Consider the following 17690-nt stretch of genomic DNA (forward strand, 5'->3'; position numbering starts at 1 on the left):
AATGAAGGCTGTTTAAGTATCACATTGAAAACAAAAGCAGGGGGAGGAAAATACATACACAGAGACTCCAAGGAGCAGTTACAAGCAATTACATTCTATGACATTTCCAATCAACTTACCGAGAACAGTAACCTCCTTTCCTAGTTGTCTGAATTTAAGTAACAAAGGCAATGTTATCCCCATCCCAACTAAGCTCCTGTGTAAATCTGCTGAGGGTTTCAGACAGAAAAGTCACTGTTTAAAAATTCCTTTATTCTTAACAGAGAATATGCAACAGAAAAATCATGTTTCCTCCCCCCTCAACATTCCTATTTCTTGTAACAAGCCTAATAGATATTCAAAGCCATACATGTTTGAGCACCAGAGATTCTGCAGAACTGGCTGGGGCCACGGCAAGAATTCAGTTCAACTCCCCAGGTTTACAGATGAGGAACCCATAAGGGGAGAGGTGACTTGTCGGAGGACGCACAGCATCAGTGGCAGGGCTCTGACTAGTCTTGGTCCCCTGACTCCACCTCTAGTCTCCTTCAAAAACATACACCCCCTCTTAAGGAAAAGAATTCTCCATGAGATGATATACTCAGATCTGCTATTCTCTAGCTACTTATTACAATGAGATTAGTAATTTTAGTGTAAGGAACCAAGCTAAAAATTAAGTCAGTATCAACCAGGGGATCATGACACTGTGAAATTTGTGACTCCAAGGTAGATGATGCAATTTCAGATTCCACATACCACATTTCTCTTTTTAAAATCCCAAAATTCTCTCATTTTCTGCATAAAAGTATATTGGGCTTCCTATAATTAGTAATAGCAGCTAACACTTGTTAAGTGCTTACTAGTAACCAGACCCTATGCCAAGAGCAGTACGTCCATCATCTTAAATACTCTTCAGATCACCACGACACAGGTACTGTAGTTACTTTCATTTTACAGATAAGAAGTCTAAGATTCAGACAGGTAAAATGACTCACAGTAGATAAGTAAAGGCCACTCATCCAGGGCATGACAGAGCCATGACATGATATGATTGCCTGTTTCCATGATTCTAAACCCCACTGTGCTCTCCTACTTTTGAAGAAGTTTAAGGTTACGTATAAAGATTTCCCCACACACCGTAAAGGTTTTCAGAGAATAGGGGCAATAGATCTAACCACCTCAAAATGAATATAAATTTCAACCATTTAGGGAAAATGATCTTAAAATTTCAATAACAAAGGGGAAGTCAGCAAAAAAAAATGTACATACCTTATCATGGGGGTGGGAGCTCTTTTGTAATTTCAAGGTAAACATGCCCCAAAGTGGACTCAATATATGCACTTTTGATAATGAAGCACTTACTGCCACACACATGGGCTACCTTTAGTGAGGCTTTTCTTCTACTTAAGTCTTAACCAACTCGTAAAAGAAGACAGATGCTTTAATTTGTTGAAAGATGAGAGTGAGAATGATACATAGCTTAGGCCAATTTCTACAATCATTAAAAAACCCCACAACTTTGTTGTCCTTAAAAAAACATTCTGGGGTATAACACCTTTAAAACACTTGCTTTTTCGGAAAAAAAAATGGGGGGAGTATGCAGTGAAGAACTATAAATGTCTGCTATTTATTTTTACTTAACTTTTTTTTCTTGGTGTAAGGAGGAAAGGGGGTGGCATGAAGCCAGCATTCTACTCCTCAATGCTCTTAACCTTCTCTGTGGATTCTACACTTAAGGATGAGTGTGACACATAAGATTTGGGCAGAAATGGTTTCACCTCCACATGAGAAGCTAGGACTTCCAAGATATGCATAAAATCTATGTACAAATGCTATTCAAGGACTACTCCCCAAATTCACTGACTTTTTACTGCCTTTCACTTTATAATTAAGGAATTTAGAATCTAAACTTATGTTCCTTTAAGGTTTTTAAAAGAGTGCAATGTTTATAAAACTAATAATCATATGAAACTAAAAAATGTTTACTTAAAAACGTGACATCATTTGGGGCCAGCCCGGTGGCGTCGTGGTTAAGTTCACGCACTCTGCTTCAGTGGCCCAGGGTTTGCAGGTTCAGATCCCAGGCGTGGACCAACGCACTGCTTGTCAAGCAGAGAACCCCAACATCAAAGGTTCAATTTTAAAGGTTTTCAACTTAGCTTTCCCTCTTACAAGAATTAACGTGGAGAAAATCACAACAAGGCCCATTTGTTGTAATTTCTTCTTCTCACGCTTTACTCTAAAGCAGGCATGTGAACAGAAGTAAAGCGTGGGAAGAACAAAAGATCTCCCTTCTGAAGACACGTTTCGCCGCTTCTGACCTCCTCGTGTTGGAACCCTTGTCTGCTTCTTTGGCACTCTTGTTTTGCCACCACTCTTTTAAAAAGAGGATGTAAAGGTCCAAACAAAGGGTGCACACTGGGGCAGGGTTAGAGGGCATGTGCATTTTCAGTGGAAGAAAGAAATGCAAAACGCAACAGACATTACTAAGAACCAAAGCTACAGCGCACACACGTCTATGGTAGGTTGTGCACAGGACAAAAAGAAACGTAGACAGGTCTGAACCTGACAGAGCTAAAATCCACTGGAAGAGGCAGGAGAGACTCAACAAGTTAAAAGTAAAAATAAGAGATATAAAGAAAAGATAATAACGGAAGTGTAGAAGGAAGGTTAGGTCACTAGGCAGTGACTGCAGCCTCTTGAGTGTTTTGTTTTAAAAATACAGTGATTTTTATCCAAAAGTCTACCTCTCTGGCCACACTCAAAAAATTGGAAGGTGTAGATTAATGCATATAATTTTGGTTTTGCAAGATGAAAAAGGTCTGGAGATTGGTTGCACAACAATGTGAATATACTTAATACTACTGAACTGCATGCTTAAAAACAGTTAAGATGGTAAATTTTAAGTTATGTGTATTTTACTGCAATTAAAAAGAAGAAAAAATTGGAAGATCTATCACCATGGAGCGCACATTCCTAGATGCTGGAGGCTCTCACCCTAGACAGGCCCTGTGCTCTCTCCTTTCCCCACAGTCCACCCCACCCCACCCCAGGGCCTGCCTCCCTCATTTACCTACCTGGTCAACGAACATTTCTGAGTTTGTGAGCACTGGGTCAGATCATGATTAACCACTAAATGAATGGATGGCAAAGACAAACTACAGGAGTTGGGAGGATGGGGACAGCAGGTCTGGCTGGGAGATCAGAGAACACTATCTGGAGATTGAACTGGCACTTGGTCTTAGAAAAGGAAGAGTGTTTATTAGGCTATGATTTCACCTTGACATTTCAGGAAATTCAGTTACTCTGAACAGAATCCTTAGCAACCCTATTTTTAAAAGCACTGCATAATGCAACAGGTTTTGTAGTGGCTGGGTGGGAAACACGGACATGTGACTCTATATAAACGTATGTGCAGCTTATGTGGCAACTCAACGATTCTAAGTAAATGCTTAGAGAAACAAGGAGACATCCAAGAATGCTCACACAATTACTTGGAATAACAAAAAATAAGAATTTTTCAAGTTTTTAAAATTGTAAACAATCTAAATGTCCATCAACAGAAAAATGGACAAATAAATTGTGGCATACTCATAACAGAATACAATTTGGTATTGAAAATTGAATAATTTAGAATAGGGGTAGGCAAACCATGGCCTGCGGGTCAAATTCAGCCTCTTTTTGCACATCTTGCAAGATAAGATTGGTTTTTACATTTCAAAGAGCTGTTATAAAACAAAAATAAAACAAACAGGAATAGGTCACAGGGTCATATATGGCCCACAAAGCCTGAAACAATTACAGTCTGGCCCTTTATAAAAAAGGCTTGCCAAGCCCTGATGATGAATCTTGTAAGTATACCAAAAGAAAAAAGCAAGTTGCAGAGGAAAGCATACAAGACATCATTCATACGGAATTCGTAAACACGCAAAAGAGTACTATATATATCTACATATAGCGAAAGGATAAGGAAATGCATGCAAATAATAAATACGAAATTCATCACAGTGGGTAAGGGGGGGTGGGATACGCAATCAGGGACAGGTACACAAAGGGCTTGAACTTTAACTGCATTTGTCATGTTTTACTTATTTGTCAGATGGTGGGAGGCTAGGTGTTTGTTGTACTATTCTTTATACCTTTCTGTATATTTTAAAGTATGCATCAATATTTATTCACTCTCAAACAGCAACTGGCCAGTATACTTATTTCCTTTTCAGAAGAACACTGCTGTCAAAGCAGCTTCATCATACCAACAATTCCAGGGTAAAATGGATCAAATTTTATGTTTATTTTGGAAAGTAAGGTGAGTGGGAAAGTCTGTATCCATTTTGGAAGGTGAAGGCTCAGCTGACCAGGCTGTGATTTCAACCTGACATGTCAGGAAGTCTGGTTACCCTAAACAGAATGTTTAGCAACACTATGCTTTTTCAGGTATTTTTAAAAAGCACTGTATACTGCAACAGGTTTTGTGGTGGATGGGTGGGAAAAATGCAAGAGCAATTAGCATTCCAGAATTTTATCACTAGCTACACAGTTTAATGATACACAGAACCTGTTGAGCGTTTGTCAATTAGAGTCAAGAGATCAGCAAATCGGGCCATTCTCAGGGAAAGCTGCCCTAAGTATGAGAAAGTCATTAGGAATGTGGGTTAAGTAGTTGTGAGAATCAAACTGATAAGCCCACGGAATTAGAACTGTTTCAACAGCAACTTTAAGCGGGATACGTGTTTGGAAAAAATTAATCTAGCAGATAATTGTGGCAAATCCTGAAGGAAGTTTGGTTTCTCTTGAAATCCGTTTGGAACAGTTATGCAAATTTTAGTTGTCATGAAAATATTCAACAAAAGCAAACTTTCAATAGCCCAGCCTGTTTCCATTTTCATGAAACAACTTTATTCATTAGCCAATTTATGGCCTCACATCTCTGTCACCAGAATGAAAAACAATCATCATTGATCGGAGTCAAAAGGGTAATAAAGTCACAAGGAACTTGTCAAAATACTCAGTTTGTGACATGAAAGTCTTGCCAATTTGTTTCTTCCCACAATCCTATCTCAAAGAAAGTCATCGCAATCTTAAAATAGTCAAGGGGCAAGTTGGAAAATGACAGCAAGGGCATGAGAAATTCACACACACTGGGACCTACAGCTGGCATCTAAGAAAGCAAATCTCCTTCCCCTCCACCAGCTGATCCATTTTTTCTACTACACCCCGCTCTACTGGTCCACATAGGCTATAGAGAGAGGCCACAGCACCACCATACGCCAACAGGTCAAGTCTCTTTCTGCACATCTATATGCTTCTCCCTGCAGATGGCGTGAAAGTAGCTGCTGTCACTAAGATTTCTCCAAGGGCCCAACCATGTTTATCAGAGAGAAAGGTCTGTGTAATTTTCAGATGAATAACCTATGTCTATACAGATTATGTGATTTTTAAAATGTTTCTGAGTTTGGTCACTGCGACCAATGTTGCAATTTCTTATCCCTACTCTTACAACCTCTACCATATACCCAACACCACTTGCACACGGAAATAAAGAAAGGGAAGAGAAGATCGCAGATTCAGAAGTCGAAAAAGGGGCAATCCTTAGAGAATGAAGGAAATTATTTCAGAACGCACTTTTTACTTTGGAGTAGTTTTTCCAAGAGGACAGCTCAGTTTTTCTGAAGGCAAACTTAGGGTTAAATAAACTGCATCCAATTATTACCACTTTATGGTTATTATACCAGGGGAAAAGGAATTGCTCAAACGTGAAAAGGAAGCTAGCATTTTAATTTTAGTAATAATTTTTAATCTGCCTCTACAAAAGCTTTCATGAAAGCTGTAAGAAGTATCACAACTGAGTGAGTGTTATCAGTTTTTCTTCTCCAGCACAATCTAGGACAGATGTATTGATAAGCTGGGTAATTGTGCAGAGGTAGTTTTCCAAAGGGAGAGAGAGAAAGGTCATGGAGATCCTCCGCCTGGATATGAGTTCCTGAATAATTGAAGAATTACCATGTAAACGAATTTCTAATCAAATCTAAACACTGCATTGCTCATTTTTCATTTAAGGTCATTTGGTCTAAAAAGCCATGTTACTCTAATTTAACCAGTCTTCTACATATTAAAAACAATATTAATTATTAATATCAAGTTACAAGATTATGGCTTATACAGGAATAAAGCAAACTCCCAAAATAGACTTAATTGAGGCAACTAAAAAATAACAAAATACTGGCAGAAAGCACACTTCAAAGTCTTTACACATATAGTGTGAAATCAAGCTTACACACCCACAAGTGATATATCAATTTAACTTAAATTCAAGGCCATCGGAATTACTTACTGATATGATTATCTGCTTCACAAGCTTAGTATCATCAATACAATCAAATGCCGCCAGCAAAACCAAATGGGAGTACTGGCCCTGTAAGAAGTGTAAGCCAGGAAAGGTTAAAAAAATGCATAGCTTCTCCGTTTTATTCCACCCATGCAGTCACGTTATAAAGGTTACCAACCTGACAACTTGTCGAACATAATATAAACAAGACAGATAAAAGCCATTCAAAGGAACTTCCTCCCTTATCAGGACCTAGTTAATTATATTCTAGGTTGATCAAAAAAAAAAAAGACAGAAACAGAAAAGCACATTCTTCAATATCAAATAGCTGAGACTCTTTTTTTTTTAACTAATCAGGATACAACACCTCTAAACACAGGTATCCTGGTAATAATGAATAGCTACTTGAAAATTAAACTCAAAAAAATTCAAGTAAGTGGAAGATAAACAAACACATGGATAAAGGGAACAGATTAGTGGTTACCAGAGGGGAAGGGGGCTGTGGGGTGGGCGAAAGGGGTAAAGGGGCACATATGTATGGTGATGGATAAAAATTAGACTATTAGTGGTGAACATGATGCAGTCTATATGGAAACTGATAAATAATGATGTATACCTGAAATTACACAATGTTATAAATCATTATGATCTCAATAAAATAACTGAAAAACAAACAAAAAAAGAATAAAAAAAATTCAAGTGGTAAGTGAAAAAAAAAAAAGAATATAAAACTATACACAGAATTCCAGTCATGAAAAAACAAAACATATAAACTCAGATATAATTATATATATACAAAATACACACAATACACGTATATAGAAAATCCTAGAAGGAAGAACACTGTAATGTAAGTCATCTCCAGGTTGAAGGATTACAAATAATTTTTCATTTTCTTTTGTATATTGTCCAATTTCTTTAAAATAATCCCATATAATTAGAATAGAAATACTAGAAGAATACACTTATATACTGAATATGAGAATAAGATAAAAATAATTCCTTTAAAAAAGTACAGCAGCATGAGATCATACAGATACATGTTATGACTTTCACAATGGTCACCTCTGGAAATAATAGAATTATTTCCATGATGCTGCTATTATTCCAAAAAGTTAAAGAACTTCTACATTATGTCAAAAAAAAAAAAGAATATTTTCAGAGCTTGTGGCATATTCTTTTTGCATCCTAGGTAATGACATAAATCTTTTTTTATTTTGAAGGGCAATTTAACTTTTTTTTTTTTATGCTTTCACTGATTATAGGTATAATCTTGTCTATGTATAATTAGCCTTGGGAGTTTGTTTGTTTATTTATTTATTGTGAGGAAGATCAGCCCTGAGCTAACATCCTATGCCAATTCTCCTCTTTTTTTTTTTGCTGAGGAAGATGGGCCCTGAGCTAACATCCGTGCCCATCTTCCTCTACTTTACATGGGACGCTGCCACAGCATGGCTTGACAAGCAGTGCATCGGTGCACACCCGGGATCTGAACCTGCAAACCCTGGGCCGCCGCAGAGGGACACACGCACTTAACCGCTGCACCACCGGGCCAGCGCTGGCAATTTAACTTTTGATCACTCATTCACAGCCAGGTCCGATGAATATGGCAGGTAATAATGTTTCAATTAGAAACAAACCAGACAAAAATAACAAAGGTCTAACATCTTTACTATATAAAGACCAACAATCTACTAAAAATGAGAGAAGAACAGAAGAGTCAGTTCACAGAAAAAGAAAAGTACAAATGACTTTAAGCAAATGAAATAATGCTCACCAAGGACAATAATTAAAACAGTGAAGTACCACTTTCCACCTATCCTACAGGCCAAAGTGAAAACCCTTGATAATATACAAATTTGGCACAGGTTTGGGGAAAAGCAGGCACACTTTTATGTTGTTGGTGAGAATGTAAAGTAGTTCAATTTCTTTGAAGGGCAACTGACAACATCTATAAAAATGTAAAATGCATATACCTTCTGATCCAGCCATTCTAGTTCTAGGGATTTATCTTACAGACATGTTACCACATATGCACAAAGGATACGCCCTGGCATACTATTTGAAATAACAATAAACTAGAAACTACCCAAGTGTCCAATAGTAGGGATCGGTTAAATGTATTATGGAAGTCATATAACGAAATATTATCAAGTCATTAAAAAGAGTGAGGTAGACAGATGTACATATACTGAAATAAAATGACCCTTGAGATGAATTAAGTGCAAGAAACAAAGTAGAGAACAATGTGCATATAGTACACAACGAATGGTTTCTGATTTTTTTTTTACCCTGAGGAATATTTGCCCTGAGCTAACATCCCTGCCAATCTTCCTCTATTTTGTATGTGGACTGCTGCCACAGCATGGCCGCCGATGAGTGGTGTAGGTCCAAGCCTGGGAACCGGACCTGGGCTACCGAAGCGGAGCTCAGTGAACTTAACCACTAGGCCACAGGGCCACACCCTGGTTTCTGATTTTTTAAGTCCGACACACACAAGCATGCCCAAGCACAAAATATCTCTGGGTAAATACCAAAGAAGTTGGAACAGAATTTAAGGGAAAAACAGACAATTCTACAATTATAGTTGTAGATTTTAATATGCTTCTCTTAGCAAGTGATAAAACTAGGCAATGATAAATAAATCAGTAAAAACATTGATGATCTGGGGGCTGGCTCGCTGGCGTAGCAGTTAAGTGCACGCGCTCCACTTCGGCGGCCTGTGGTTTGCAGGTGTGGATCAGGGCGTGCACTGACGCACTGCTTGGCCAAGCCATGCTGTGGCAGTGTCCCATATAAAGTAGAGGAAGATGGGCACGGATGTTAGCCCAGGGCCAATCTTCCTCACCAAAGAGGAGGACTGGCATTGGATGTTAGCTCAGAGCTAATCTTTTGCAAAAAAAAAACAAAACACTGATGATCTGAACAACACTATCAACCATCTTGATCTATCAAATTGACATTTATAGAGTACTACACCCAACAAGACCACAAAACACATTCTTTTCAAGACGCCTTCATATCGATATGTTGAGCTATAAGTCTTTATAAATTTAAAAGGATTGAAATATTAGCGTATGTCAAGAAACTCCCAATATTTGGAAATTAAACACTTCTAAATAACACATATATCAAATTCATGGGTTATATTAGTTTATCTCCCCCCTTTAGAAGCAACTCCTTGAGATAAAAAAAGAACATTACATTGTTCATTTCTTGTTACCATCACAATGCCTTGCTGGGATTAGGTTCTCAAAAAAAAAACTGTTGATATAACTAAACTGTAAAATTAAAACTAATTTTATTACTTAAGAATGGCTTTATTATTAATATGTTTTAGACCTATTAACATTCTTTTTATTCATTTTTAATTTAAAATATTCAAATTAAAATGTCATAGGGCTGGCCCCGTGGCTTAGAGGTTAAGTGCACGCGCCCCGCTGCTGGTGGCCCGGGTTCGGATCCCGGGCGCACACCGACGAACCGCTTCTCCGGCCATGCTGGGGCCACATCCCACATACAGCAACTGGAAGGATATGCAGCTATGACATACAACTATCTACTGGGGCTTTGGGGGAAAAAAATTGTCATAAAAAAATTTACTTGATGAATAATGAATCATAAAATATTCTCATACTTGGGAAATAACTCACTAGATAATCTTTTATTTCATTTTGTAGAGAAAAGTTAGATGCCTCCTAAGACGTTTTATACTCTCTTCTCAGTCTCCAACCCTACAGAAGACAACATCTATGTATACAATCACACAGCACCAACTTATCTGTTTGAATTAGCATTTACCGTATTAAGTATTCACCAGATGCTAGTAGTTCTCATTGGATTTTTTCATAGGAAAAACTTGTTGATATCACTAATTTTAGTTCACCAGTAAATGAGAAGCTATAAAACATAATATATAGGGGCCAGCCTGGTGGCATAGTGGTTAAGGGCAGTTGCTCCACTTCGGCAGCCTGGGGTTCGCAGGTTTGGATCATAGGTGCGCACTGACACACCACTTGTCAAGCCATGCTGTGGTGGCGCCCAATATAAAGTGGAGGAAGATGGGCATGGATGTTAGCCCAGGGCCAATCTTCCTCAGCAAAAAAAAAAAAAAAAAAAAAGAGGAGGATTGGCATCAGATATTAGCTCAGGGCTGATCTGCCTTACAAAAAAACAAAAAACAAACAAACAAAAAAACACATAATATATAAAATTATAAAAATTTTAAAATGTTTACTACTACATATATTCCGTGAGGTATCTAGTATTTAAACACAATTTCTTCAGGCAATTAATCCCACAGAAAAAACTTTTTGTATCCTCTAATTTCATAGGAAAGCTGTTACAGCATCTCCAAAGGATTCCAAAGAACTATAAAACTTAATGACTAGAATTTTCTTTGACCACATTACAAATTTATTCTAGGCAGTAACTTCCATGTTTAATAACATGATTGGACAAATTCATTAAAGAAGCTAGTAAATATCAGCTCTTCAAAAAAAATCTAATAAAAACGGAAAACTGTCACAATACAGTGTTAAATGAAAAAAGGAGAAATCTCATTTTGTGTAAATTTTACATAAAAATACATGCATGCACATATAAAAAGATTGTAATATAACAATGAATAATTTTCTTCTTGGTAATTTTCTGAATTTTTCAAATTTTCTCTAAATAGAAATGATTTTATCTTATTATTAAAAATAGTTAGAAGAAATATATAGTTTTATTATACTTACATTAGCCACCTTTTCAACGTAAGTCTTCATTGTTTTCACAATCACTTTCCTGTCCTTAAAAAAGAAAAATTGTCTCAATTAACTTTTAGTTATAGTTTACAGGTATTTCATAGTCCAAGATTTTAAATATTAACTTTCATTGGAGTGGCTACTTTTCACTAGTGAAAAGTTATGCAGCCAGAATGAAAAAACTGCAGTATACTATAAGAAGTCCTTTCAGAGCTATTATAATCTTACTTGCATATGACAAACCATTGAGACATAAATGTGGAACCATAAAACGATTAGCTGCAAGGCAAACCTAGCGAAACTACCTCCTTTTACAGTGAGAACTGAGATCCCTCTTCCAATGTCTGAACTGTCTTCAAATGCATGAGTCTAGCATACAGATGGCATTCAATACATGTTTGTTGTAAGAAATTAAATCTGTATTAATTTAAAAAGTAAAGTACAACCGTCTTTTAAAGGCAGAATTATGCTGATCAAGGAAATGAAGATCATTTCTGTTAAACTTCTGTAATTATTATGGATCTTTACCTTTTCCCTCAAAGTACTTAACACCCACATGAGCAAATTTATCTCCTGCTTCCTCCACTAAGATCATTAAATGGGGAATCAAGAACCTGATAGTTACCAAAACTTCTACAAATGTAAGCCTAACATATAGATTGTGTCCACCTGCTTGACAGATCCCTTCCCAGACAATGACAACCCAAGGGTTCATACTTTAAGGAAAACTCCAGCAGACAAAAAAAACACTAGGTCCAAAGAAAAGCCAATTCCTGTGAGGCCCTGAGGCCAAACTGGATGAAGATAATGTTGTTTATGCACAACAGGGCAAAGACCAAAGGAGAGGAAAGTCTAAGGAAAGGCCAGTCAAGCCCTGACTGACACACTCACCTTGGGCGTGCCATGCCACAGGCAGTGCATGGCCACTCTGGCACCATCGTGCGTGTGAGCCAGGTACACCACAGCTTCTCGGATGGCCTCGATCATCTCCTGCGGAACAAATGGCGTCAGGGTTTTGGTTTATTCTTTCTTTCTGCCTTTTAAAAATCTGTCTACTGGGGAGCAGTTATGCATAGAGAATGAAAGAGTATAGGTAGCAAACAATTTAGTTTTTAATTTTGTAAACAAGCACACAGAAACACAACCTCTTTCTAGAAACATTCTTTTCCATCAAGAGCAGCAAACACTGCTGGCAGGCAATTTCTATTAAAATACCTGAGTTTCACCAATGTCTATTCAAAAAAGTATGTACACGTATAGAATATTCTAAATGATTTTTCAAGAAAAAGAAATCTAGGAGGTGGCTGTGGAAACAGGGGAGTTTTTAATAGAAAAGCCAGATAAAATAAATAAAATGCTCTTCCCTAAAAGAGTTATGTATATAATGAGCAGAGAACTAAAACACTAATTTTGGCTGAAAAAGTTTCTTTTTTAGTTTATCACTGGATACTTCCAGAAATCATATTAATAATTCACCATAAAAACAAATAACATTTCCCTAAGAAAAATTAATCTCTATATTAGACTAGGCCCTCACTTATCAATGACCCTTTAGTAAAAACCCAGTCATTAATTTCTTACAAAGTAGTTAGGCTTATTTTTTATCTTTATTCTTCATTCTCAATGTATATAATTTCTTAATTATATTTTGGAAGTCTAGCAGATAGATGCAAATGAATTCTGGCAGCTAACAGCTGCAGGGCCCCATTTCAGTCCATTCCCAATTCAAAAATTTACATTAACTAAATAAATAAGTACAGTCTCCTGCCAGGATAGAGAAAGATGGGTGCATATTTTCATCAATACGGAATAAGCAATTTCACCCTTAACTATCTTACAATCCTTTCCCAGGATGAATCTCAATACGGCTTTCAGCTTACATACGTAAACTTACAAATCTCTTCAAAGCTATCCAGTTGGAGAGTTATACATATATTCCAGTCATGTTTCCAATATCCCCAAAGGTGTAAGTCTCTCTTTTGAAAATGCCCCCAGGGTCAGAAACGATTTGTCTTATTACTTTATAGTCACCCTATGTTCCCAATGACTTGCTGCTATTACTAAAACACATTCAACACTAAAAAGATAAAGATTTTCCACCACCGAATATATTCAAATGATCGTTTTCTCAGTTCTGAAAATACAGTCCTGCCTCAGTAAATGCGAGACCGTGAGACACTGCGCTCTGCAGGAAAGGAGGAGAAGTCCCCCAAAGAGAAGCAGCAGCTGCTGTGGTCGCTGAACCACAAGCTTTGGTGGGCGGCTACTCTTGGAAAATGTTTTGTATGTCAATTTTGAGAAGGTCAAAATTCCTATGAATGTTTAATCTGGCCTATTTGTTAAAAAGTCGGTGTCATTATTCTAGTTATCCCTTATTATTAGGATGAGCACAAACGGACAATGAGTTCACCGTATGATGAGGCAAGCCAAGTTCAGGGGACTAAACGATGAATTCTCGTTTGTACGCCCATCATCATCTTGAAGGGCAGTGCAATTTACCTTCACTTTCTGCTCCTCTTATTCTTCTATCATATAAGGTCCAGTTTTTCATGGTCCATTTAGTTTTACGTAAGTGTCCTCCCCTAATCTTTTAACGCCAACGTAATTTTTTTTGACTGGCACAGGTGAATTTCAAACTACCTGAATGCTGAAAATCCCTTCATTTGTTAGTTAATTTTCAGATCAGGTTAGCTAGAGAATACTCTCTGAATTATAATTAAAATATAAAAATCCAATGGAATTGATAAAACTATGGTCAATCTGCCTGTCTTCTGGCAAAAATCTGAATGGAATTAGCAGACTTGCTCAAAGGAAGTTTAGTGCATTATCTTCCCTAATAAGCTAGTCTCTTTCCAAAAGGTAATATACATCAAAGCAGTGTTTCACATTTTAATATGGCTTTTCCTCTATGTTTTGGTTTAAAAACTAAAACCAAGAACTTACTGATCTTAGTTTTGGGGGTGCATAGGTAAAAAAGTCCAGGAATACTTTATGCACCAATGAATGCTTAATCACAGCTTCCCTGAAAACAGAAAAAAAGAAAATACATCAGATCCGGCACTACAGTAATCTGGATACAGGTAACCTTGGTTGTCCTAAAGTAATTAAAGCAAGTGAAACGGTTTTAGGAAACGTAATTTATCATAAGATAGACTATATCTTTCAGCAACACTAAGATTTTTTTTAAAAAAACTTTTAGACTATAAATATCTTTTAGTGCTACCTATAACCAAAATCAGAGTCCAAATTTCTAGTATCTAATCAGCAAAGATGAAATCATCATTCAAAATACACTCTACTCTCTTAAATAAGGACATCTGTATTTTTTTTGCCAATAGACACATGATTAGAAATCCATGTGGACCTATTTTTTTATAGCTATTTTCTTTCTGTCAAGCACCCTTCACAATGCACCAGTTTCATACAATAATTTTAGCAGAATTAAAACCTGAATAGATCAAACAGTGTCAGCAACTGCAACACCACCTAATGGACCCCAGCCTTGTAGTGCGACACTTGGTGAATTCAGGTGCACAGTGGAGGCTGATCAGGCACCAAAGACTTTAAGTTCACATGGAGTATCCAATTAGATGGCAAAAACATGTTGCCTTTTTGTTCTGAGTGTTTTGAAAATATTAACCCATTTAATCTTCATAAAACTCTATGAAATATGTACTATTATTATCTCAACTTTATAGATATGGGAACTGAGGCAGAGAGGTTAAGTGGCCCAGGATCACACAATTAGTAATTGAGGGGGGCACCAGGATGCACAACCAGGCCGTCTGGTCCCAGAGGCTACGCCCTAACCACTCCACTATGGTACAAATGCCAAGAAGGCCACACGCCCGGGCTTCTAAGTCTTAACAATCCAACTTAAATAACAGATTGTGTGCATGCAACTACCCACCTTTTCTATGCAAGGTTATAGAAAACTATCCTCCTTCAAATGCCACTTGTTATGAAGAGATAAAAAAAGGCTTTCTTACTTTTGGGCCATTGGAGTTAAAATCTGTTTCATTTCATCCATGATAAGCTCTAGTTTTTCTGGCTGTACCTCTAATACTTTGTCCAGAGTTGGGTGATCTGCTGACTGCAACAAAAGAAAAATGAAATCCCTCTAAATGTAATCATGTTTCTTCATCTTCAGAACAAAGAAAATCAATTACAGTCATTTTAAATAAACAATATAAATTTCAGATTTCCCAAATTCACATAACTAAAGCCCTGCTGTAGGTATACTCATGGAGTTTTTTTTTTTGAAGAACATTGGCCCTGAGCTAACCACCTGCTGCCAATCTTCCTCCTTTTTTCTTTTTGTCTCCAAAACCCCAGCAGAAAGTTGTATGTCATAGTTGTACATCCTTCTAGTTGCTCTATGTGGGATGCCACCTCAGCATGGCTTGGTGAGTGGTGCGTAGGTCCGAACCGGCGAACCCTGGGCCGCCGAAGTGGAGCGCACAAACTTAACTGCTATGCCACCAGTTAAGTGGCATAGCACTTAAGCCTTAACGAGGCCAGCCCTTTATGGAATAATCCTTGATTATCTGATTCTCAGTCTATTCACCCACCAATGTATTTAAAGAGCCAGGCTAAACAACTAACCAACTCAACCACCCAACAGGTATTTGCCACGCACCTAACACATGCCTAATCATAAGATCAAGTAGTCAAGTTCTTGCCACCATGTATTTTGTAATTAACTGGATATTCCTACACTGTCTGTTACCAAAGAAATACAGCACTAAATTCAACCCAGGAAATGAGCCTGAAAAGTGGAGGCAACCCAGGAATTAATCCATATCCCTGGAGATAAATGTGTGCATTTATGTTGCAAGGTCTGAAATAGACCCTTTAACTGTCCTAGTCCCACTAGTGGCCTTCTTCAGATTCAATCTTTGTAGTATATCCAAGGTTGGGTCTCTCTACGCCCCTTCCTCTCTAGATACAACCCAGAGAAGGGTAATCCACACACATGAGGAAACATGGGAGAAGGTAGCAACAGGGGGCCCAATGCACTTCAGCCAGAGCTGGTTAGTAGGTGGTTACAAAGCTTCACTAACTATTCAGAGTCTTCTACCTTGGTCTATCCGACTGTAGAAATGGAAGTACTGAAGCATTACACAGAGCACCTGGGAGGGAGTAACAAAAGTAGTTGAATTTAAAGGGGATTAAAGATAGTGCTCTGGGAGAAAAAGAAAGTATGATCACTTGCTCACTACATCAGAGACAAAATAATCCAAGAGAATAAAGGGTATGAGACAGTCTCTTAAAGGATCAGCCAAAGTAAAAATACATTCCGAAAACAGGGCATTGGAAGGTAAGGAATAGCATACAGAAAAAGTAAAAACTAGAAAAAATGTCTCAAAATGTCACCTTGTAAAGCTGAAACGTGTTCCCATAGAGCTCCTCTGTCAGCATGTTCCTCTGCTCCAAAATGGCTTTGTCATTGTATGCATACTCCACGATGGCCGATGCTTCTGCATGTCGGAGCATCTTCCTCACGTGGCCTTTGAAACTTTTCACTATCTCCGCAATCTGTGGTTTACTCCTAAACCAAGCCGATCATGGGAAAAGATGAGTGACAGAAGGAGAAAGCTAGATGTCAGCAAAACATAACATGAGACCCACTCATCATTGTATGTGTATGGGGGTGTGGGGAGTCCTGTCACAGAGAAACGCTGAGGAGAAGGAAAATCAAACTGACTTGTGTGTCCACCTCAAGCTTCCGAAGCGACTCAGCAGCCGGCCGGCCTAGGTTTGAGGCTGGCTGTTCACACCCGCTGAATACACCAAGGAAGTCATTTAACTTCTCTGTGCCTCAGCTTCCTCATTCGCAAAACAGAAAGAATCAAGTTGATGTGAGGATTAAACGAGTTAAGATGCACTGAGACCTGTGACCAGCATGTAGTAAGTGCTCAATAGACGTTAGTCCCTGTTATTAAACCGTTTAGCTTGTAAAAAGCGGGATCGGAGAAAAGGACAAGGTAAAAGTCAAAGAGGTAGGGAAATGTGAATAAAACATATTCTCGGATTCTCTTTGAAAACAGGACTTAATCACAAGTATTCATATTATATCCTAAAATAATCAAGCAGCTGATAATTATAGCTAGGAATGCAGTTTTTGAAAACTTTGCCAACAGTACTTTTTTGTTGTTAGCATATTTTGGGACGTTATTACACTCCAAAGGAGAAGTCAAGACAAATATCGATTCTACCTAATTTAGGAAATCCTCCCATCTTGACATTTCCTAACCCAGTGACTCTGCCTCTGAGTCTACTCACCTCCCCTCCCAACTCTCTAAATACTGGTAACTAATTACAAGTCAATTACTCCATATCTCTTCTTCCAGGGCTTCAAGATAGACTCCTAAGAATGGTGAAGGCAGTACCATCATTTTACATTCATTTCAATAATTGTTTTTAAGACCACACTCCCCAGAAACATGACAAGCATCTGCTAAGTGCCATTATTACGATCACAGACTTTTAAGTAACATTTGTGCACAACTGGTATCCACACTTTTAAAAAACTAATAAAAATATATTCTACAAATAAAACAACTCACCCATACATGAGAAATTTCTTAACAATATTTCTGGAATATTTAGCTTTACTTAATTCAACCAAATCACCT

General features: G+C 37.7%; 1 protein-coding gene across 3 annotated transcripts in view; it reads right to left on the minus strand.

The window, feature by feature from the left end:
• Window positions 1-17690, minus strand: part of PUM3 (pumilio RNA binding family member 3) — a 44950-nt gene that overhangs the window by 13954 nt on the left and 13306 nt on the right. For 2 of the 3 annotated variants that reach the window (XM_058565733.1, XM_058565732.1), the window contains exons 7-13: window positions 17622-17688; window positions 16429-16603; window positions 15042-15145; window positions 13996-14074; window positions 11944-12042; window positions 11044-11097; window positions 6311-6391 (exon numbers count right to left, since the gene is read on the minus strand). In XM_058565733.1, the coding sequence (XP_058421716.1) occupies window positions 6311-6391; window positions 11044-11097; window positions 11944-12042; window positions 13996-14074; window positions 15042-15145; window positions 16429-16603; window positions 17622-17688 (659 nt within the window). The remainder of the gene's footprint in view (window positions 1-6310; window positions 6392-11043; window positions 11098-11943; window positions 12043-13995; window positions 14075-15041; window positions 15146-16428; window positions 16604-17621; window positions 17689-17690) is intronic. The other variant, XM_058565734.1, reaches the window with a different exon arrangement.

Source organism: Diceros bicornis, chromosome 22 (genome assembly GCF_020826845.1).
Source record: "Diceros bicornis minor isolate mBicDic1 chromosome 22, mDicBic1.mat.cur, whole genome shotgun sequence".
Lineage (NCBI taxonomy): Eukaryota > Metazoa > Chordata > Mammalia > Perissodactyla > Rhinocerotidae > Diceros > Diceros bicornis.